The sequence below is a fragment of the Dromiciops gliroides genome, chromosome 5 (genome assembly GCF_019393635.1).
Source record: "Dromiciops gliroides isolate mDroGli1 chromosome 5, mDroGli1.pri, whole genome shotgun sequence".
NCBI lineage: Eukaryota > Metazoa > Chordata > Mammalia > Microbiotheria > Microbiotheriidae > Dromiciops > Dromiciops gliroides.
Genome location: NC_057865.1, coordinates 62,627,098 through 62,651,253, shown reverse-complemented (window position 1 = coordinate 62,651,253; position 24,156 = coordinate 62,627,098). Strand labels below are relative to the sequence as shown.

General features: G+C 42.3%; 1 protein-coding gene across 4 annotated transcripts in view; it reads right to left on the bottom strand.

Annotated features, from left to right (window-relative positions):
- Positions 1–24,156, bottom strand: part of KIAA1217 (KIAA1217 ortholog) — a 587,997-nt gene that overhangs the window by 72,706 nt on the left and 491,135 nt on the right. For all 4 annotated transcript variants that reach the window (XM_043968401.1, XM_043968404.1, XM_043968405.1 and 1 more), the window contains one exon: positions 13,091–13,923. In XM_043968401.1, coding sequence (XP_043824336.1) covers positions 13,091–13,923 — 833 coding nt within the window. The remainder of the gene's footprint in view (positions 1–13,090; positions 13,924–24,156) is intronic.

The following is a 24,156-nucleotide window of genomic DNA, read 5'->3' as shown; positions in this document are numbered from 1 at the left end:
TACTGGCTCCTTAACCCTGATCTTGTCACCAGAAGGATGGCTCTGAATTCAATTTTATTTTATTTGTGCTTCCAAATTTTCTCCCTCTCCCCTCCCCATTCCACTGAGAAGCCATGAAAAATAAACCCATTACAAATACATATAGATGCACAAAATGAATTAACTATGTAGATAAAGGGCTTTGAGTTTGACAAAGCCATGGGGGGCCCCATTCATAGATGACCTCTGCACGTCCCTTCTTAGTTGAAATCTAGGATCCTCTGATCTGTGACATTATATCCATGTTCTGATTGATTCAAAGGGCGCATGATGTGAAAACAGAGCTTGAGATGCCAAGATTCCTTCTTACAGCTATTGCTTCTCAGGTTGGCAACAGATTCTTGAACTTTCCATTATGTATGAGATACAATGTAATCTGTGCCTACCATTGCTCTGAAACTTGATATCTGATTAGATCAAATCCTTGGTCTGTGAAGCCTGGGCACAGTCTGATGAAAGAGAGATACCTTCCCAGCCAACATGATTTATTTATTTTTTTATTTTATTTATTTTTATTTTTTTGCAGGCAATGGGGGTTAAGTGACTTGCCCAGGGTCACACAGCTAGTGAGTGTCAAGTATCTGAGGCCAGATTTGAACTCAGGTCCTCCTGAATCCAGGGCCAGTGCTTTAACCACTGCGCCATCTAGAGGCCCCCGTGGTTTATTTTTTAAAAAAGGAAATCATACTTCAGATTATGGATTTAGATCTGGAAGGGACCTTAAGAGTCTATCCAAGCACTGGCCCTGAATTCAGGAGGACCTGAGTTCAAATCTGGCCTCAGACACTTGACAGTTACTAGCTGAGTGACCCTGGGCAAGTCACTAAACCCTCCTCATTGCCCTACCAAAAGGAAAAAAAAAAGAGGAGTCTATCTAGCCTAACCCCCTCATTTTAAAGATGAGGAAAATAATGCAGAGAGTGATTAAATGACTGGTTCAGTCATCCAGATAATAAGTGCCACTGACACCTGATCTAGAACTCTTTCTAGAGCATACAAGGCTGCCTCACCTGAGGGCTAGATAACAGAGATTTTTCCATGACTACCCAAACCCATCACACCTGAGAACCTGCCTCATCTAGAATCAAAGACTCCAGAACTGGAAGGAAGCTACCTAGGTGCTAGGTTGATCTTTCCACAGAGGGTCTACCAAAAATTTTTGCCTCAAAATTTTTTTTTAAATCTTACAGTTTTAAAGTAAAGATGGTTAAAAGGAATCAAGTTTCATTAAGATTTCGTTTCTTTCATTTGATTAATGAATAAAAATAACAAAAAACTTTGTCTCAGGAAAAATAAAATCCCCTAAGCACACACCCTAGTGCTATTCACACCTATGGTGCTGGCTCTCTTCTAATTCCAATTTTTGTGCTCTAGGCCTGAAGCAACTAATGGGGGGGGTGGGGGTGGGGGTGGTGGTAAGGAGAGCAACATTGGGCTACACCCAGGCCTGATGGGTTTCTAGTTCCCATTGGATATGTACCTTTCCAATTTAGCCCAAGCAAAGCAAATACCCTTGGGCACCCAAACATCTGGCTTTATGAGTCCAGGAGGCAGCTCGCCTGCTTCACAACATTACTTTCCTTCCATGGCAAATCATGAGTTTAGAAATGGACAAACAGGGGGGCAGCTAGGTGGCTCAGTGGATAAAGCACTGGCCCTGGATTCAGGAGTACCTGAGTTCAAATCCGGCCTCAGACACTTGACACTTACTAGCTGTGTGACCCTGGGCAAGTCACTTAACCCTCATTGCCCCGCAAGAAAGAAAGAAAGAAAGAAAGAAAGAAAGAAAGAAAGAAAGAAAGAAAGAAAGAAAGAAAGAAAGAAAGAAAGAAAGAAAGAAAGAAAGAAATGGACAGACAGAAACCCATCACTAGAAGGGACCTGGTGTCATTCCAAAGCACACCTTGAGTACGTCTCTCCAGAAGTGCTGTCATCAGCTCTTGCTTCTGATTCATTCACCTTGTTCCCGACAGAAGTCTGGGGTGAGGTCCTTTCATTCCATCCCTCCCCACAGGCTGTTGGCCTGCCCCTTGTTCCCCAGGAATGACATGACTGCAAACACCTTCCTGCTTTATTCACGTTGGCTTTCCCTTCCTTGGGGGCAACTTTATATTCCAGAGGCCGCAGCGCATTCCTGTTACAGGCACAAACTGGAATAAGCATTTGTTCCTTCATGATCACGGGCTTGAGGGACCTTGGCTTAGAGCTTACCTGCCAATGAGAAATGGTTTTGCAACCAGCAGTCTACAGAAGGAAGGTCTGGTGGCACTTTGGCGTTGAACAAAATCAGGATGGCCCACGAAGCAAAAAGATTCTGGGCCTAATGAGAAACCAGCAGGGAACCAAGGACATTTTTTTATACTTTACCACTCTCTTTCATGCCTCTTATGCTTGGTTTTTCTTGATGTTTGTGTTTATGGCAAGGGAAGAGGTTCATCTCTGTGTATCTGTGCTCATTCTCTCTCTTTCAAACTTTCTCTACGTGTCCATTCATCCACCCTCTCCCTTCCCCCTCCCCCTTACACTCTCTTTACCAGTCTCCTATACCCCTCAACCCTTAAGAGGGTATGTACATATAGAGGGGTGCATGTGTGTATGTGCATATACACAAATGAAGGCACACACATGTAAGAGATGGGAGGAGAGGGAGGGAGAGAGACAGAGAGAGACAGAGACAGAGACAGAAAGACAAAGAGAGATAGAAACAGAGAGAGACACAGAGAGACAGAAACAAAGAGACAGAGACAGACAGGCAATTTAATTGGTGTAAGGAACTTCCCATGAGGATATTCATTGTTCCAAAGCATAATACCAACTATTTTGTCATTTATGGTCTTAGAGACTTTCCTGGGGGCACTGAGGGATTCAGTGACATTCCAAAGGTCACATAACCAGTAGGTGCTCAGAGGCAACCTCTGGTCTTCCTGGGTAGCTAAATGGCACAGTGCATAGACTGCTCAGCCTGGAGTCAGAAAGACCCAAGTTCAAATCCCTTCTCATTGACTTAATATCTGTGTGACTGGGCAAGTCACTTAGCCTCAGTTTCTCCAACTGTAAAGTGGGAATCATAATAAAATCTACCTCCCAGGTTTGTTATGAGGATCAAATGAGAAAATATTTATAAACTGCTTAGCACAGTCCCCAGCACATAACAAGTCCTCCCTTTCCCTTTCCCTCTGTCTGTTCCTTCCTTGTCTTCCCCCTATTCACTAGGCTATGCAGCATCTCCCCTGTATTTTACAAATGATGCTTACAGAAAATGTGGGCATGGTGGAAGGACCACAATATTGGGCATCAGGAAACCTGGGTTCTTGTCATACCTCTCCCAGATGTATGATCTTGGGTAAGTTGTTTGGTTTCTTCACTTTTCAAATGAGGGATTCTGAGTTGATATTCACTCAAGTCCTTTCAACTCTAATATTCTATGCTTTTAAATTTGGATGGGAAGGAGGAAGTGGCATTGGTCATGAGGGTGGAACCACTGCACATCTGGCAGGTAATACAGAATTTCTGTGGCTTACTGTCTTTGAAAGTCATCAAATGGAAAGCTCAGGTTAGGCAGATTTTTTTTAAAAAGGTTTCATCCATGCACAATAAAGCGCTAAAATTCAAACAAAGCCAGGCAGGCCCGGCACATCTTATTTTGGCAAACAGCAGAATCTAGAAGTGGTTGCTGATTTTTTTTCTTCCTCCTCCTCCATCACCCCCTTTAAGGGACATAACATGAATTGGAACATGTGATTAATAATGCTGCTTACTGTAGAGAGTAACTGAAATCGGCTCTTTCACAGGAACCAGTATAAGGGCATCTCACTTGAGAATGGAATGTATGATCTCTTTAGGAGGCTACTGGCCACTTCAGGACAATTTCCCCTTTAACTCTGTGGGGACAAGGGGTTGCTTGACAAAGAAACAGGGCTTATCTGAGTCTCTCTATATTTCAGCTTAGTTCTGCCTTTGTTTTGGTTCCTGGTTTCAATCATCTAGATTTGATTGACAGCACCTTATGAGCTGTGTACAAAGCATACTTAGAAGTGGTATATGAAAGTCTTTTCATTTGCAATAATTTGTGGCAGATGATGGGATACTTTCTTGAGGGAAGTTGGATGGTTTGAAGTGACACTCTATGTCATGCCTGGCTTTGTGACAGACTGCCCAGAGTTTTCATGAAACCCCATGTGTCTTCCTTGGTAGGTCAGCTAGCCACAGTGGATCGTGGTCCCCTTGGGGAGATTAGCCAGAGAGGTAGAGGAAAACAGCCCATTCACTGATGCTTGCCTGTGAGATGAGAATTCATTCTCTCTATCTATAGTTCGCTCATAGGCTATGAAAGCACTGAATCAGGACGTCACCTTGATAGGAACCTTGGGAAAACAGTGAGAGATATAGAGCAGAGAGCTGGAGGAGGGCTGTATGGATTTATGATCCCCAGAGGATTCATGGTCCCTGTCTTCTTCAGGCAAGAAGAGTCATAATTAAACAGGAGCTTTATAACTTTGGGGCCTTTTCAAGATTTTTAAGAGTTTCTGTCTTCATAGATGAGATGATTTCATTTCATTTAACCCATCCTCTAAGGGCCAGTTGGAGTGTTTTGTCCTCCCTCCATGAAGTCTTCACGGACCCCTTTGAGGCCGCAAGAATCTCTCCCTCCCAAGAACTCAGGGTAATTTCTGTTGATTCAGAGAAATTTATGACAAATAGGCAGCACCCCCATCTATAAACAAGGCATGATTATTTGTTTGTTGGTTGTTAGGGATTCTGAAACACATTTTCCCAGAGAAATAATTATATAAATGAAACATCACTGACCAGTAGAATCTCATGGTTGGAAGGTATCTATTCAACCCATGCCTTAAGAGTGGGATAATGTGGCTAATCTCAGCCTGGCATGGCTCACAGGATCTCAGAAACAGAGAACAACAGATGAACAGAATCATGGCCCTAGATGTACTTCAGGAGCCATCAAGTCAAAGCGCATACTGAACCAAGAATGATTTTCATGATTATCTCTGACAGTTATGATTTCTATGAGTGTACAAGATCATCACCCATCTTCTCCTGATTTGTCCTTTCCTGACAGGGACAAAAAATAAGGGTGGAAGACTTCCCAACCCCCCCCCCCCCCCCCCCCCCCCGCTGCAACCCCCTACAATCTCCTTGTCCTGTACGAGTGTCCGCAAGAGCGGTTGAATCCTAAATAAACTATCTGGAGCCACAAAGAATGATGAATGTAAGAAATTCAAGGAAACGTGGGAAATCTTATATGAAGTGATGGCAAGAAAAGGAGCAAAAGAATAATATACACGGTGAAATGTCAGCTTGGAGAGGGAGCAAAATTCTTGTCACACAGTCAATATCACTATCATGCTGTCCAAGTTAAAAGGGCAAGGCCCTCCTTTCTCTGATCATTTGATGAACGGTTTCATGGGGATAAGACTAAGAGGATTTATCTGAGGTTTGTTGAAAACTGTTTTGGAAAAACAAAATATATCAATTATTTGGGGGGGGGAGTGGTGAAGCATTGGACAGGACTGTACACCAACATTATTTAATTATTAATAATGACCAACACCAATATTATTTGGGAAGGTGGGGGGGGGGCGCTACTATATTTCTAGTTAAAATTCAGAAAGCTAAGGAGGGTCACATTTCTTCCCAGGCTCTGGAAAGGAATTCCTTTCTGTTATTTCCCAGAGTCCTTCCTCTAGGGAAGGAGGAATACATTTCTTCCCAACTTCTAGAAAAGGAATTCTTGCCTACTACTCCCTGGAGTCCATCCACCATTCTCTCTACTGTCTGGGGGGCTCCTAACCTTCTCTATGGAAGTACCAAGAGCAGACTTTGAGGGGGAACCTCTGGAGGGGGATCATTCACACCTAAAAAGGTCAAATTAATAAGCACTTATGAAGCATCTCCTATCTTTGTACCACTGTGTTCAGTGCTGGGACCAAGAGTAGAAGGAACTTTAGGGGCCATCTAATCCAATGCCCAATTTTTTTCCCCAGATGTGGAAGAGGAAATAAAATGACTTACCCAAGGTCACATGGGCTTTCAGTGTCAGAGGAGGGGGTCAAACCCAGGTATTCTAACTCCAGTATAGGAGCTCTAGCCAAGGTACCAAAGCTGCCTCATGAATGAACCTACCATCTCTACAAGGGTCACAAGCATAGCTTCTTGAAATCTCTTGCATTTTTATTTAAAGGCCATAAGATGAAGATTTTTCATCTCTCCAATTGAACTGTGAGCTCCCAGAGAACAGAGGAGGGCTTTTGCCTTTCTTTCTATCACCAGTACTTAGCTCAGGGCTTGGTAAAAAGTAGGTGCTTAATAAATGCTTGTTGAGTGAGGGGAGAAAAAGACTCAAGGAAGTTAAATGATTTTATCCAAGCTCACACAGGAAAAGAGGAAGAATAAAAATTTTGGTCTTCAGAGTAGAAGTCAACAACCTTGCCACTCGAGTAGATGACCAATGAGTTCAGAAGCCCTTGGAGGGTGGGGTCATAGTCTCAAGCATTTTTATATACCCCAGGGCTTAGGTCATCTCTAAACAGATGATGCTCAACAAATACTTGTCAGTAGATAAGTGGAATTTATTGAGAAAACAGAGAGACAAGGAAAGATTCAAAGGATGCTAAGATCTGCCAAGAAGCCTTAAAGGAACTAAATAGCTCTTAAAAGACATCATTTCCATATGCACTATGAGTGAAACCCTTCACCAACACAGAAGAGAACTGAATGATCAGAACTACTTAGGCCAGAGATAATACTGAGCAGAAATATTCACATAACATCCTCAATTCTTCCTTTCACTTTGTATCAAGAGACCTAGTCCAATTTTTATATGTCAGAGTGATAGCCAGACTCTGTCTTTGGGGGAATTTCTGATGCTGACTACTGAAGACATGGGCTAGGAAGCAAAAATTCAATTTACCTCAGGTCACTCAACCTCTCTGCTCTCTTACTTACTTGCTGGGGGCAGCAAGCCTTTTAAGATTTTCTGAATTATGCTTTTCACAATAGCACCATTCTTTTTTAAGAATACATTTTGGGGGCAGCTAGGTGGTGCAGTGGATAGAGCACCGGCCCTGGAGTCAGGAGGACCTGAGTTCAAATCCGGCCTCAGACACTTGACACTAATTGTGTGACCCTGGGCAAGTCACTTAACCCCAATTGCCTCACACACACACACACACACACACACAAAAGAATACATTTTGGGGGCAGCTAGGTGACACAGTGGATAAAGCACTGGCCCTGGATTCAGGAGGACCCGAGTTCAAGTCCAGCCTCAGACACTTGACACTTGCTAGCTGTGTGACCCTGGGCAAGTCACTTAACCCTCATTGCCCCACAAAAAAATGATTATTATCTTTTTTTATTCTATCGCCCACATTTCTTAATGCATTGCTCCCCTTCACACTTCCAGGGAGCCACCCCTTCTAGCAAGTGTAGCATAATGGATCATAGGCCTGGAAGTAAAGAAAGGAAGAGATCAGTTCAAATCTAGCCCAAGTATTTTATTAGCTGTGTGACCCTAATCAAGTCCCTTAATCATTACATGATTCAGTTTCTTCATCCTTAAATGAGGACAACTTCTAAAGCACCTTCCAACTCTAAATATATGATCTTGTGAATAAAAAAGGGGGACAAAAATGAGTTTAGCAAAAGTAGACACAGATAGGAAAATGGCGGCCATTATCTGTAGTGTTCGTAGCCCCCCACATCTGCAATGGTGGAGCTGGTAAAGAGGAAAGGAAGAGAATCGAGATGGTTATCTGCTCTCTACTGCTCCAAGAAGCCTATGAGAGTTGCTGGCAAGCGCTCCATCTGGATAGCCCAAACCAACTTAAGTCAAGTCATCTGCCCAAGGCCATGTGGTCAGTCACAATCAATTTCCTTTCTGGAGGTTCAGACATGAGAATTACTGTCCTTAAAGTTAAAACAGTTGTAATCTGTTACGGAACCACATATTTCCATGGCAGTCAAACACTCCGGCTATTATTTGGGAGGAGACTTCTAATAGGGTGGACAGACATCTGGGAGAAACCTGACTGTCATTTCTTTTTCACCCTAGTACTTTTGGTATTTGATTTTCTTCCACAGAGTGTTTTGCTCTTGCAACCCCAAAACAGTTAACACTGAATTCATCAGACCGAGACACAGACATAACCAAAGGAATCGAGATTAAATTACATCAGCCTCTCATACTTTATCTTAAACTTAACAGGGCTTGGAAAGATTGTTTTTCCTCAAAAAGAAAAAAAAAATCCCCAGACCAACAAAACACCAATTGCCCAAGGAGGCTTCCTGAGGGCAGATGGGAGATAATTAATTTTCTCTGATGTCCAAAGACATTTAGAGGTCATCCCAGGCTGCTGGGTACAAGTGCTTCTGAACAAACATATCCAAGGGGTCTAGTACAGTCCAAATAAGGAAGAACATTTTGGGGATTTTCACTTTCCTTCCAGGGTTTCAGTGGTTTTACAACTTAGCTGTAAAATTTCACTTGAGAGCCTCAGAAAGAAAGCACTCTCAGCTTTATTCACTTATTTATGTTACAAAATCCGAAGAGAAATTGGTTTGGCAGTTTATGAGGAAAATTAAACACTTAGTAGTGGGAGGCACTTTAAAATGACCTATGCAGCTCAAAATATTTCTAAAATAACACCATATTGTAGGCTAGACAATGCACTAAATTTTATACTTTTGTAATTGCTTTTGGTATTTATTTTCCCCCTTTGAAATGGGTTTAGAACTGGTGTTTTTAATAATGAAATGCACTCTCCTAACTTTCCCTAGCAATTTTTTCCCTTACATAATTCTGCTAATATACTAGATAGTGCTGTTGTATTTTACGGCATGTATATATTTAGCAATGCAATTATGCAGATTCCACAGCATTTCCAATTATAAATATCTTTTAAGAACAGTTCTTTACATCTCAGGCCTGCAATAATCTCTTTAGAATTCTGATCCCTAAGGTACAGAATTTATTCCAGAATTCTGGGTGGACTACAGTTGTATTCACGATTTACATTTCCCAGACTTCCTGCTAGGGTAAAGGTACCTTTCAGCCTAGATGACCAGTCTCAACAAGGCAATTGAGTCACTAGATTCAGACAGAGACATGGAAGCACAGCTGTATGGGTCTTATCCCTATTTGCCCCCTTTTCACATCATTTTCTAGCCTCTCCAGGTGACTGCAGGAAGACTGGTAACAGCATTGATAGAATATGCCCCAGTGTGACAGATGATATTGTACCACGTATGGGAACCATATTCTCACTGCTGTGTGTATCTCATCTACTTGACTGAGACATTTCAGGCCCTTCAGTTTTATTGACTCTGAAATCTCTGAATTAAGAGGTGAAGATACCTGCTGTGTTGGGGTAGGGAGAGTGATTCTTTCTCTTCCCAAAAGGGGCATATCTCTCTCTCTCCTCTCTCTCTCTCTCCCTCTCTCTCTCTCTCTCTCTCTCTCTCTCTCTCTCTCTGTCATTTCAAATCACTGGCTATGAAAATTAAAACAAATTTAAAACTAAAACAAAAACTGAACCTGATTTCATCAGTGGAGGGAGTTCCTAGTGCAGACAGGCTCTGTACCATCATGGCCTAAGAGGGTCAGTGATTTGTCCAGGTTTGCAGCCATTATGTGGCAGAAGCAGGACTGAAACCTTGCTGAAGTCACCTTTCTCTGTACTTCACAATGGCATCATCAAAAATTTTTAACAGAAAGCACGAGATCCAGGGGCAGCTAGGTGGTGCAGTCGATAAAGGAATGGTCCTAGATTCAGGAGGACCTGAGTTCAAATCCGGCCTCAGACACTTGACACGCTAGCTGTGTGACCCTGGGCAAGTCACCTAACCTTCATTGCCCACCAAAAAAACAAACAAAAGAAAGTATGAGATCCTAGGACCACACAGGTACAGCTGAAGGAGACCTTATACACCACCTAGTCCAACTCCCTCATTTTATAGATGAAAGAAGTACCCAAAGATCTGAAGTGACTTGACCATGTAATTAACATTAAGTGATAGAGGCAGCATTTGAACTCGGGTTCTTTGACTCCAAATTCACTGTTTTTCCCATTGCATAAGGAGATATCTTGGTAAAGTAAAACTCTGGCTCTGGAGTCAGTCAGAAGAACCCTGCTCTTAGATTGTCTTGGATGGTTATTGCTTGTGTTATCTCAGGTGAGTCATAACTTCCCAGGGCCTTAGTTTCTTTACCTGTAAAATAAGAGGGTTGGATGACCTCTGAGGTCTCTTCCAGTTCCAGCTCCATAATACCATGATCGTATCATCACAAGAACAAAACATTTCAGACAAATAAAAATTCTTTAGGAAGGCTTCCCATGTTTTTGGTTCTGATATTTTTTTAATCAGAAAAAATTGAGAGGGGGTTTTAAAATTATTTTTTAAATGAAAGAACTGCCAACCTTTTTTTTACATGACAAAACTTCTGAGGTTTGTGGAAAATGGAAACATTTGAGATTGAGAAAGTCTTTCTAAACTGAAGGCCTTTAGGGAATGTTGATGATGTTATTTAAAATTGCCTGAAAGTTATTTATTTAAAATGTTGAGCTGTGGAAAAGCCTCACTTTTCCACAGAGTTCAATATTTCACCCTGATGTCCAAGATCTGTGTTTTAGTCTATCAACTAATCAATGGATTCCATCTGACTCCCAACCACTCATGTTAGAAGTCAAGACTAATGCTTTTGGTGATCAAGAAATGAGAGAGTTGAGAAATCAAAACAGTTCAACTGATAGGGTCTTATTTTTTTTATTTTTTATTTTTTGGTGAGGCAATTGGGGTTAAGTGACTTGCCTAAGGTCACACAGTGTTAAGTGTCTGAGGACATATTTGAACTCAGGTCCTCCTGACTCCAGGGCCAGTGCTCTATCCACTGCGCCACCTAGCTGCCCCATGGGTCTTATTTAAGATTTACAACATGCACTCCTTGAATGGAGGTAGTGTTGAGTGTATCATTATTTTCATCTTGCAAATGAAGAAACCGAGAAAAAGAAGATTAAAGATTTGTCTAGTCATGTGGTAAGTATTGGAATGGGGATTCAAACCCAGTGTTCTTTTCACTTTATCACCTCACCCTGAAGCTTCCCCTGGCTCATGTCTTCCCATGAAATCTTTGCTGATTTTTTATAATATTATAAATGTCCCAGCTTGACTTTCTCTGTTCAATCCTCTCCTAAGTATTTAGTACACTCTTAACTTGTATACTAGTTTTTGGGTATAAAAATCCTAAACCCCAAGATAGAGGTGCTTAATCTGGGGTTTATCAACTTGTTTTAAAAGGTATTTTGATGACTGCATACCACTATAATTGGTTTCCTATAATTGTCATCCTATACATTTTATCTTTTGGATTTAAAAACATTTTTCTAAGAAGGGTCCATAGCTTTCATCAGACTGAAAAGATTCAAAAAAGGTAGGAAACTCTTGTCTTAGGACCTTATCCTAGACACAGATTGCTCTGGAATGGAAAGCCCAAATAGCATTTCTGAAATTCCTAATCTAATTTCTAGACAAATGAACCACTTCATCCATGTGTAAGAAGAGTCTTTGGGGAGTCCTGGCATTCTTTCCCATTTTTTTTCTCTACTATTCTGGAATCCTCCATTGTTAACGATATTTTTATTGCAAAGCCAGATGGGTTTTCCTTTCACTAGTCATCTCTATTATTAAGTACAGAGCTTTCTCGCCCATCAGTGAGAGGTCCCGTTTATTACCAGAATAAAAGATGATTAAGGACGTCATCTGTCCACAGGGATAGTGGGGAGCTGGCTACATTACAGGGCCCAGCCTATTTTTTATTTTATTTCTATTGCTTTTGAATTTTTGAGTGAAAATGAGCAAAATGTTTCACCTCTTATTGGCTCAATCTGGACTTTAAAAAATGATTATTATGGTAGCTTCCTTCTACCAAAATTAAGGCTGGAGAAACTACGATGATTCATCTAAGAAGTCCAAGGTTTGGGGTTAAGAGGACCCTGGGGGGGGAAAAAAGAGGACCCTGGGTTCAAAACCTGGCTCTGCTACTTCCCACTTACGTGTCTAGACATGTCACCTTACTTTCTGGGCCTTAGTCTCCTAAGATACAAAATAAGGGGAATGGACTAAAGGCCCTCCTTTCTAGTTTTAAATATAAGATCCCACAGTCTATTAACCATTGATTTTTAAAATTTTCCAACCAGACTAATAATAATTTCATTGGTATAAGAAGCTCCTGAAAAAACTCCTATATCAGTGATGATCAATATAGAGAGTTTCCTAGTCACTTCCCCCAAGGGTACACAGCAAGTCCATGTCAGAGCAAGACTTGACCCCAGGTCCTCTTGAGTCTTCAGTTAGTTCTCCTTCCACTCCACCAAGTTGAACTTCATTATAGCTGGGTCTTGTGTGTATGTTTTTTGGGTTGTTTTTTTTGAGGTTTTAAATATGTTTTTGGAGATTCTGGCCCAGCACCCAAGTTGCAGAGAATATTAAACAGAAATGAAAACCAAATTGCTCTCATTCAGTGGAAGCATTTTGCTGATTTCAGCATCATTCCCTAATGAGGACTTAAAACAGAAACATTCTGTTTTCATGCAAATCCATGTTTTACACCCCAGGAGATAGACAGTGACACTTTTTTTTTTTTCCATTTCCTCAAACCACATGAGAAAAAAAAAAAAGAGAATTCTATAATGGGCAAAACTGAAATCACCATCTCAAAAAGTCTTTCTGCTAGGATACTATACACTCTTTCCCCTTTTTGATGTTGTCTTATCACCTAGCACACTCACCATAAGGTCATTCTTTAGTTAATCATGGGATTTTCCCAAACAACTGAAAGTTATAATAATAAATGGGCAACGCTTGGTTAAGAGAGACCTCTGCATAGCTAAACCCTCTTGGGCACCCTCTCCTTTTTGTTAGTACACAGCACTATAGACTCACATTCTTATCCAGGAGGGTGCTTGCAAAACTAGCTGGCACACATCTCTCATGGCTCCTTATACCCATCACCTTATATCTTCCCCATGCTTACCTTGTCTCCTTGTCTTTGGGTGATGTCATGGTGCTATAGGCAAACATTTGCTTCTCTGTCAGTGATGGGCCCATGTCCACCATGCCTGTTAATACGGGAGGGTTCCGTGGCTTTTCTATATATAATGTGGTTCCCAGTTCCTTTTTAAATGACTGGCGGCTGGGAGAGGCCCGATCTGGCTGTATGGCATGAGGTGGTATGTGGGCATTATGATGAGGGAGCATATCGATCATTCTGATGTCAGCAGCTCGATGGGGAGAGGCTGGCGGTGTTTTTGAGCCCAATGTAGGCAAATGGCTGTCTGGATACTTCCTTGATTTCTGCCTGTACAGTGACTGCTCCAAATGCATTTCAGCTTGCAGAGAGGGGTTACAGTAAGCACTCGCAGATCGAATTGCTGTGCGGTGATAGGCAATGACATGATCTGGGATATCGAGGGGATGTCCGCCATGTGAGGAAGCTATGCTCATTCGTCCCTCATGAAAAAGGAATGGATCGGCATATAGACCTTCATTTCTGAACAGGGCAATGCTCTTGCCGCTTAGGTCTTCATCCGGCTTTACATCTCTTCTTTCCAAAATGGCGCTTGGGCTTGGGGAGATGGATCTTGAAACTGGCATGCTGGAGAGCCTGTCTCTCGGAATAGTGGCATTGCCAGGAACAACCATTGTGCGAGCACCCCCATATGGGATTCTGGAAGGGGAAGGAGGCATAGAGTGTGGTATGGGAGTAGAGGGTGGTGAATTTGGAATTGCATGGGGTGGATGAGCTGTGGATCCTGGGCGAGAGGCACCAGGACCTTCTCCTCTTGCATAAGCAATTTCTCTCTGCATCTAAAAAGAGACAAAATAAACACATTCTTTTATATTCATCACTATAGACTTGTTTTCATGCATTGGTAGCATATTGCTCTAATGTTGCTCAATAGTCTATAGAAAAGGGGCTCTGTTAATTAAATTTGGATGTCTTAGCTTCTCAGACCATTTGGCAAATTGAGGTTGAACTATGTCCAAAATGGTACAATTCCCAATAATCTGACCTAACTCATTTTGATGTGCTGCAGCTTAATGCATGTGAGAAACCATTGGCATGGAACTCTTTCCACTGGTAAAGAATGAAATTCATTCACATCATCTCATCCTAAGTGATTCCTGTTCCTATATTTCCAAATCCTTTAGAATGCCATTGGAGGCTTCTGTCTTTGATCTTTGTCTGGGTATCCAGCTGGTCTATCTCACTCATACTACCTGACCAGACCACTCTCTTTGGCAATTTGTCATTTCCTGAATCATCTCTAATGTTACTGTTGTAATGAGGCAGTGCTTAGGTCTCTTTTGGTCATGGGCTACCAATGACTTATTCATGCTCCCCATGCTTTTCTCCACTGCTCTTTAGGGGCACCCAATTCTGATGTATTAGCATTGGAGAAAAAGTTGTGTGATGGTTCTCTGACCAAAAAACTACTGAAGGAAAGGAGGAATAAAGAAAAAAAACTGGAGACACAAGTTTCTATTATCCATCAGCATTCACATAAGCTTGTTTGCTATCCACATTAATTGATAGAAAAGGGGGCCTTTTAACCCTAGGAGAAAGAAATGTAAACAAAATATACTAAAATGTCAGCTTCTTAAGCCTAAGGATCACGTGCAACAATCCCTCTATATCCCCCCAAGGATCTAGGACTGGGCTAGGTATAATACTGTTCTTGCCTGAATATTTGATGAATGGAAAGATACATTAGAAAAAAAAATCAAGCCAACTAATAAATTAACAAGTATTTTTTTTAAAGAGTGGAAGCAAAATGTGGCTCCTGCCTTCAAAAAAGATTACATATAACTGGAAGGGAATGGGCACTCTCTCAGGCCCCAACTAATGACGATGCCTTCAAAAGAGGAAAGGGATGAAGGATTCAGCTAATAAGAACAGGAAGAAATTAAATCATAACCACAACCCACTGTGTGGTTTACCAAGGAAGAGAATATAAAGCACAAAATCATCTAGAAAAAGAACATTTGATACTTTTCCCTTTGGTCCAAACACAGAAGTTGGGAAAGGCCACTGGAGACTCTCTGATTGGGTCTGATAATTAGAAGCAGGAGTTGTCATAACCTCTCTGGACCACCTTAAGCTCTTTCTTGACTGATGGAATGCTTTAGGCTATCATAGGAGTTCACAATATTCTCAGAGACAGAGGAAGACAGAGTAATCAAGAGGAGACACAGGGTGAGTTCCAAAGGGAGAGAGACTGAGAAGGGTAGCTAGTAGAATGCAATTGGAGTCCACAGAGGAAAAAGGGAAATAAAAATAGAGGGAAGAAATAAAATTTGAGGATCCAACAGACACTTTCTGATACGATAAACATTTATTAAGCACCTACTGTGTGCCAGGTATACTGCTTTCAAGGAGCTTACAAGCTAAAGGGGGAGGTAGATGGGAGAAAGGACTGAAAGTGATCTCTGGGTCCCCTCGAGAAATTTTTTTAAATTTTTTTTTAGAAATTAATTATTAATAATTATTTTCTCACATCACAACAGCCATGTGTGAGGTACCTCTCAACCTCCACCCCCAACCCCCACCCCAACTCCAGAAAGTCAAGTTCTTGAGGAACTCCAGGAAATCTTGTCTGGGACAAACCCAAGGGAACAAAAGAAATGGTGATTAATTTCTTTCATCTAGCTCAGTGAGTTGATCAAACCACACCCAGATACAGGACTTTTGCATATTCTTTCCTTAGACCACCCTCAAGTGATGTCAACCAATGGAATTGAATGATGCTAACCAGTTAGCTTTGATCAATGTATAATCAATGTACCTGCCTCTATCAAAAGAGGATAAAACCCTTGGCCATGCCAGGGTCCAGATCTCTTTGCCCTTGCTTATCCCTCTCTTCACCTACTCCCTTGGCTCAGAATGCTTTTTCTTGGTGTGTGCTCTTCCTCTTAGGGCTACATAGGTATGAAGGCCTGAGACTATGAGAAGTTAGGGAATCACTTGGTCAATACTTTACTTATATCCAATATTAATTAATAATAAATGCTTACTTCCAAAACTGATGCAACAGCAATCAATTAATTCATAAGACACAGCAATCACAATTAATATTAAGAAACATAGTTTTAGCTTAAAAACTTAAAAAAAAAAACAACCCACAGTGAGCAAAACTCATATTAAAAACAAGTTCTTCTGGGGCAGGTAGGTGGTACAGTGGATAAAGAAATGGCCCTGGATTCAGGAGGACCTGAGTTCAAATACCGCCTTAGACACTTGACACTTACTAGCTGTGTGACCCTGGGCAAGTCACTTAACCTTCAATGCCCTGCCAAAAAAAAAACCCAACCCACCAAAACCCCCCAAAACCCCCAAGTTCTTGGAACCCTAGTTTCCTCATATGTAAAATAAAGAATTTGGACTACATAATCTCCAAAGTCCAGAAAGCAAAGCAAAAGCAAAGAATCACTTTGCTCTTAGTTCAAGGGTAAAAAAAAAGGGTTTCAGATTAAAACCTCTTGGGGATACCATTTTATATCCATCAAACTGGCAAAGATTGTTCAAACTGACTAAATGCAGTGGTGGACAGATCTGAGGGAAACAGACACTACTGATGGAATCATAACTTGGTACCATCTTTTTTTGGCAAGAAGTCTGGTACTCTGTTGCTACAGTGTAGCAAAGTGGAGAGAGTGCCAATTTAGGACTGAGGAGGACTTGGTCCAGAACCAACATCTGCCCCTTGAAAAATTCAACCGAAATTAAGAAGGTACAACATAATAAGAGTTGTAAAGTTGTTCACACCATTTGATCCTGAGATCTCATGACGACTAGGACCATGAGGAGTTTATTGAAAGAAAAAAAAAAAGGTCTATTGTACAAATAGAGGCATAGCAACTTTATTCTGAATAGGAAAAAACAAAAACAAAACTAGAGATAACCCATATGCCCACTGACTGGGGAATGATTGTACAAGCAGGGTATGTCTTGTGAGATTACCACTCACTCACGTGACAATATAAAGAATAGAAATATAGGGAATATACAATACAGAATGTAAATATAGAAAAACTACAAAGTGATGAAGAACAAAGAAAGCAAGATCAGAACAATAAACACCTCGGCAATGACAAAAATAACAACAGCAACAAACCCTGGGGAAATCACGCAAAAGAAAAAGATCAGAAAGGGACTCAAAGCCAAAAAGAAATGTTCATGATTATTCAAAATTAATATATACATTTTAAAACAAATTGTCGATAACTCAGAGCTTATGGCTTTATGGGAGGCAGTGTAGCCAGAGTCCTCGGTTTGTAGTCAGAGGACCTGGGTTCTAATCCCAGCTCCACCCTTACTACCTGTGTCTAACTTTGGATAAGCCCCTTCACCTAAGACTCAGACTTCTCATCTTTAAAATGGCCTCTAGGGCAACTAGGTGGCGCAGTGGATAAAGCACCGGCCCTGGATTCAGGAGGACCTGAGTTCAAATATGACCTAAGACACTTACTAGCTGTGTGACCCTGGACAAGTCACTTAACCCTCATTGCCCCGCAAAAACAAAACAATAAAATGGCCTCCAAGGTCTCTTCTAGCTCTAAATTAATAATCCTATGTATTTAAATTTTTATACTGTTAATTTTTGTTGATTAGTAGAATAATTTTCTTTTCTTTTTAAAAAATAGCTTCTCGGGGGCGGCTGGGTGGCGCAGTGGATAGAGCGCCGGCCCTGGATTCAGGAGTAACTGAGTTCAAATCCAGCCTCAGACACTTGACACTTACTAGCTGTGTGACCCTGGGCAAGTCACTTAACCCCCCACTGCAAAAAAAAAAAAATAGCTTCTCAGGAATCTATGGAGCAGCATCAGTGACTGGGACTGAAGGGTTAACAGGAGGGCCTATGACACCTGTAAATTCACAGCCAGAGCTTTGTGAGTCTTTGTTTTGACAGCTGCCAACTGCTCCAGCCTGCCTGCTCACCTCATCCTCCCCTCCCTGCCTCTCTACATTTAAAAGGCCTGCTGATCAAACTTCCTCATTGTTGAGATCCTGGGTGGGTGGGGGCACCTTTCCTAGGGGAGCCCAGATTAAGGTGCAAATGTCTTGGTGAGTGTGTGTGTCTGTGTGTCTGTGTGTCTGTGGGGGTGATTCGGGATCAGTGCCCTAACTCTCTCACTAGTTCAATCATCATACAATGTTTGGGCAGAGGCTTTGCCCCTTTAGCTAATAATGGCACAGAGTTCCCAACTGCGCATGTTTTGACTTTTCAAATAGACTGTCAATTGTTTGAAAGCAAGAACTGTGTCATATATAATTTGGTGTCCCACACACTCCAGCCCAGTAGTCTACCCATGGCAGACACTTAAGAACACAGGAAAAAAGCTTTTTTTTTTTCTATTTGGGCAAATAAAGTTAAAGGGATCTTCAGTTGAGTTGGGGTTAGAAGGGAAGGGGACCTGTGGTTTGCAGAGATCCAGAGATACCCTGAGGCCACTGCAGGAGTCTCTGTGGGGTCCAGGCAAGAATTTATCTGCTAGGCAGCCACCCAGGAAGGAAGCAGCTTCTGGTAGCTTCCTAGTTGAATTAATTATTCTGGTTAACTGGGTGTTAAGCTCAGTTGTTTCCATGGGGGAAGGAATTAGAGGCCTTTACAGTCTGGTGCTTGGATTTATACCTCCTATCTCCTTACTTTATAGCTCTGACCTGCAATCAAGTTTTGTTGATTGACGAATTCCAAGGCCACTCTAGTAGGCTTGGAGTCACTCTGCGGAGACTAGAATGAACTAGACACTTCACTCCTGCTGCATTCTTGCCCCCAAAGTGGCCTGGAACCTCTAGGGAACTGATCTACCATTACAAAAGTGGTGCTCCAGACCAGTGCTAACTTGATCCTAGAACATATATACCCTCAAGGCACCTAACTATAGGCAATGAAGGCCTTCGATACCAGTCCAGGGTCTAGAACATGAACTGATGGTCACTGATTCCCCCTAATTAGTGCCTGTGGGGAACACAGATAATACACACGCTAATACAGGTGCAGAGATCTGACTTGGGTGAGGCTCATCAAAGGGTGACAGGAAGACCTCTGTGTCTTTTCCACAGGCAGGCATCAATCCATTACAAATGCTCCTCTCTCTCAGATTCAGTAAAATGGGGATCGGCAGATAGGAAAGACATCCTCAGGCAGCTTCAATAAACAAAGCAGGGCTTAAGAGTTCACAAAATACAAATAAGAGTGTCTCAGCCAACAGGCAACGTCTGGCCAACTTCACCATGTGGTACAGCGAATGTGGAAGATGAAGGGCTTTAAATAGAATTTCATTACAATCAGCTCGAGGAAGGAGCCCAACTTAGACTGGAAAGTCTCAAAAGCACAGAGCTTGTTAATTTAATAGATCTCCTTGGCTCTGTATGAATAGTTACTGTTGGCTACTTTCAATTTCCTCTTCACCGTGGAGAGAGAGAGCTAGGGAGTCCGAGTCAAGGAACTGGGTTCAAATCCTGTATCAGACACTTTACTAGCTGCATGATCCTGGCCAAGTCCCTTACTTCCTTAAAGCCTGTTTCCTCATCTATGAAAAGGCTGTTGTGAAGAAAGTGGTTGGCAAAGCTTAAAACCCTGGGTAAAGATGAATTTTTTGTTTTGAGGGTTTTTTGTTTTGGTTTGGTTTTAGAATAGGTTCTTCATATCTTCCTAGAGCTAAATTTCTTTTTAAGGACAATGCTTTAAACCCAAATCACTCTGGCTTTCAATGATTGGCCAACAACAGATCCCAGCCCAAGCCTCACCTGGTCATTGTCTGGGCTCAGAATGAGCATAAATAGTGATTGTTTCTGTTTTGTCCAGAAACCCTCAGGTTCTTCATCTCCCAGATTCATTCATTCATTCATTCATTCATTCATTCATTCTTTCTTTCTTTCTTTCTTTCTTTCTTTCTTTCTTTCTTTCTTTCTTTCTTTCTCTTCCTTCCTTCCTTCCTTCCTTCCTTCCTTCCTTCCTTCCTTCCTTCCTTCCTTCCTTCCTTCCTTCCTTCCTTCCTTCCTTCCTCTCTCTCTCTCTCTCTCTCTCTCTCTCTCTCTCTCTCTCTCTCTCTCTCTCTCTTCCTTCCTTCCTTCCTTTCTTTTTTTTTTTTTGGAGTAGGTGAAAGAGGCCATAACCTCCATCAAACTGAGATCTGTGAAAAGCCTTAGCTAAAAAAGGCCAAGGTCTCCCACTGCATGGGGGCCATCTCCAGCCATCCTGATTTATATCTTGCCACTGGATGCAGATATCTCTGGAGGAAAGAGTGAGACTGGTGGCTTTGCACAGCCCTTTCTCACTTAAATCCAATTCACTGCAAGTCATGACATTACCTCCCGATGTCATGGTCCTCTTGGAGAATGAAGGACAAACAATGAATGAGGCTGGAAGTATATTCACAGACCTGATCCCACTGCTGATGAGCATGGAAGTTTTGACTGGTTCTCTTTTGAATTAGGTCAGTTTTCTCCCCATTAGACAGCCCAGGTGTGGCCTTTCCCTCTCACCCCTCATTCCTGACTAGGGGCTCAGCATACTTGTACCAGACTTAGTGAGGGTAGAACTCCTGAGCTCAAGCAATCCACCAGCCTCAGCCTCAGGTGTAGCAGGGATTATAGACATACCGCCATATCCAGCGCTTATCATTATTTAACCTCAGCTTATTTTATGGTTTCGGGGCTGCTGATACCCAATTAAAATTCAGAATGAGGGCAAGGCAGAAAACATGGCTGTCTTTTCACAGGGCTAGCTGTAGCTGGCAATGGTAGAGTTCTGTGGTTGTTTGACCTATGGCCGTAGACTTAATGAGATGATACATATAGAACCCTTTGCCTTAAAGCACTCACTCATAATCCTTGTTGTCATTCTCTTTAAAGCAAGAAGCATGCACACCCAAGAGGGGTGGCAAACCCAGGTTAAAGGCAGGCTTACAAAATGGCCTTGGTTTCTCACTGCAACAGCGAACTGGGAAACAGGCAAGAGCATGGGGTGGCCGGGAGGCCAAGATCAGAAGTCAGAAATGTAACTAAATCCAGACATACTGAGTAGTAGCCATGGTGCTCTTTGAGCTGGGCTGACGACATACCCTCTGGAAAGTATGACTATGGGAGCACAGAATCTTGAAGAGACCTTAGAAGCCAGCTCATCAAAAGATGAGAGCCACAGAGCTGGTGGGGCCTTTAGAAGTCATTTAGTCTCACCCTCTCATTTTACAGAGGAGGAAACTGGGGCCTCAAGATAGAGGGACTTGTCCAAAGTCAGAAAGGTAGTGACCCTGACTTTCTGGCCTGAAATACACGGCCCTAATCCAACCTCTTCATGGTATAGATGAGGCGACGGAGGCCTACAGAGGTCCAGGAACTTAACCAAAGTCACACACATGTAGGTTATTAAGTGACAGAGCTGGGAATTGGACTCAGATTCTCTAATGTTAAAGCCACAATTATTTCTTTCCTTCCTTTCCTTCCTTTCCTTCCTTTCCTTCCTTTCCTTCCTTCCTTCCTTCCTTCCTTCCTTCCTTCCTTCCTTCCTTCCTTCCTTCCTTCCTTCCTTCCTTCCTTCCTTCCTTCCTTCCTTCCTTCCTCCCTCCCTCCCTCCCTTCCTTCCTTCCTTCCTTCCTTCCTTCCTTCCTTCCTTCCTTCCTTCCTTCCTTCCTTCCTTCCTTGGTGGGGCAATGAGGGTTAAGTGACTTGCCAAGGTTCACAGAGCTAGTAAGTGTCAAGTGTCTGAGATCGAATTTGAACTCAGGTCCTCCTGAATCCAGGGTCTGTGCTTTATCCACTGTGCCACCTAGCTGCCCCTTCTCTCTCTCTCTCTCTCTCTCTCTCTCTCTCTCTCTTTCTTTTGCTACAATTATTTCTACTTTTAAAGAGTGGCTGTTACTCCTGGTGAGGAGAATTTACTCAGGCCTCACTAAAACCCCAATATTATACTAGCTCTTCTGAGTGGGTGGGCAGGGAGGATCTTCAAGGCTGATGGGAGATCGTCCAGGCCCTTAGGGTGTGACTTTTATCCCCCTGGAGGAAGGGGAGCCTGATTTTTAAGGCAATGGGGGATTAGGCTGGGACATGGCTCTTCTTCACAGAAGAGTTAGAAGGCTCAAGAAGTCTCTCCCGGACAGCAGAAGCACGGGAGCCTAAGTTCATAAAAGGGTCAGACGAGGAAGTGTCGAGGGTAAACCACAGCATGGAAAACAGGAGAGAGTAATAAGAGAAGGGCTGTAAGGAATGAAAATGCAAGTCTCTTGTTAGTATCTTCACGAGAAACTGAACTGTGATACAGTGGGGAATTCTTTTTGGTTTGTTTTGTGGTAGGAAAAAACCCCCAGCAACCTGTAAATATATGTGTAGTAGGTAAATAATTTTTTATAATTTAAACAACAATAAAAGAAAAGCATTGGACATTCTGGAGTAGGTGCAGACACGTGTGATGAACGCAAGGGGCCTGAACTTTCACAAATACTTGAGGCAGTTAATACATCCCAGTAAGGGCTATCCTTTTCAGGTTAACCACCTGGGGAGGCCCAGCACTTTAGTCTAGCAAAGGCTGCTATTACTCAGAATACTTTTGGAACCTCCTCCAGAGCTAGCAGCATGTTCTTTTGAATACCCTCCTTGGAAGCAACAACCAACAGTAATAGGGAGTCAGACCGATGGAAAGGGGTAGGTATAATTCCTCGTGTAGCTACACAAGGCCGGCCTTGAAGCCAACTCTAAAAGAGGAACACCAGTAATGTATTGAGTACTAAGAGCATCACCTGAATTACTTAGTGGCTTTCTTCCCCTTCAGCTAATGCCCGAATGTGGATGACTTTCAAAGCTAAACATCTTAAGGTCTAACCTCCCTCCTGAGGGTCGGACCGAAATTTGCAACTGCCAAATCAGTACTTTCCCCAAATATTGTCCTCCCTTAGATTGCCCTGTTTCTAAGTCTACATATCGCCTCATCATTCTTGCTTTTGAGACTCTGGAATCATCGGAGTCCTTCCATGCATTTCCCAAAGAGTTCAACCTCTAGGCATGCTGATGTTTCACATCCAGGGAGGGCAGAGTTGAGAGGGGAAGGCGGGGTGGGTGCGCTACCATACCCTATCAATTATAGTTGCACTTAGGCCACTTGCCTCAGGAACATTATTTGTAACTTGGCCCTGGCCACAATAATTCCTAGTTATGGCTCTGTCAATCATATTATAAATAGTCATACTTTGTACAGATCCCCTGAAACCCTGGAGAGGGGTCATGTGTTCCTACCATCATAGCAATCTTGGCATTTTCTCTAGTTCATGGTGACCCCTACAAAAGTAAGAATGAAAAAGAGGATTGTGGCATCAGGAAAAGGGGAGGGTCCCTAGTAGGAGCAATTCATCTATCTGTGAGGGGGAGTTAGTGAAGAGCATGATGTAGCAAAAACCGAATTAGACTCAGTCGAGAGACCTGGGTTCAAATATTGGTTCCAGTGCTTAATAGCTCCATAGCCGTGGGTAAAACACTTAAACATTCTAGTCTGTTTCCTCATCTATAGAATGAAGATAATATACTACCTCCTTCACAGGGTGGTTGGAGGGAGGTGGGGTGGAAGTGCAGGGGAGAGGTTAGCGAAGTGAACCTTAAAGTATCATAGAAATATAAATTCTGATTAAATAAAACTGGACACAAAAGGTACAGTCCAAGCTAGAATCAGACCACCTTGGTGGAGTTCTGGGATCACGTTCATGACGCCAAACCCTAGTCTGGGAACTCTGAAGGGCCAAGAGAAAAGGAATTGGAGCCATAAAATGTGGAGAGATGAAAACCACCTCCAATCCAACATTCCATCTATTGCCTCACCTATTCCACATGCCTCCTAACGTCCCACTTCCTTTAAAACACAGCTCAGGTGTCTTCTTTGTGAAGCCTTTCCTGCTTCTCCCCATCTGCTACCACTTTGTATATATTTGTATTTATTCACTTTATAGTTATCCTGTAGCTATTTATGTACAGGGTATCCCAAAAGTTGTCGTCGTGACATTTTAAGGTCCTCTCTCTCTCTCTCTCCCTCCCCTCCTCCCTCCAATGTATAT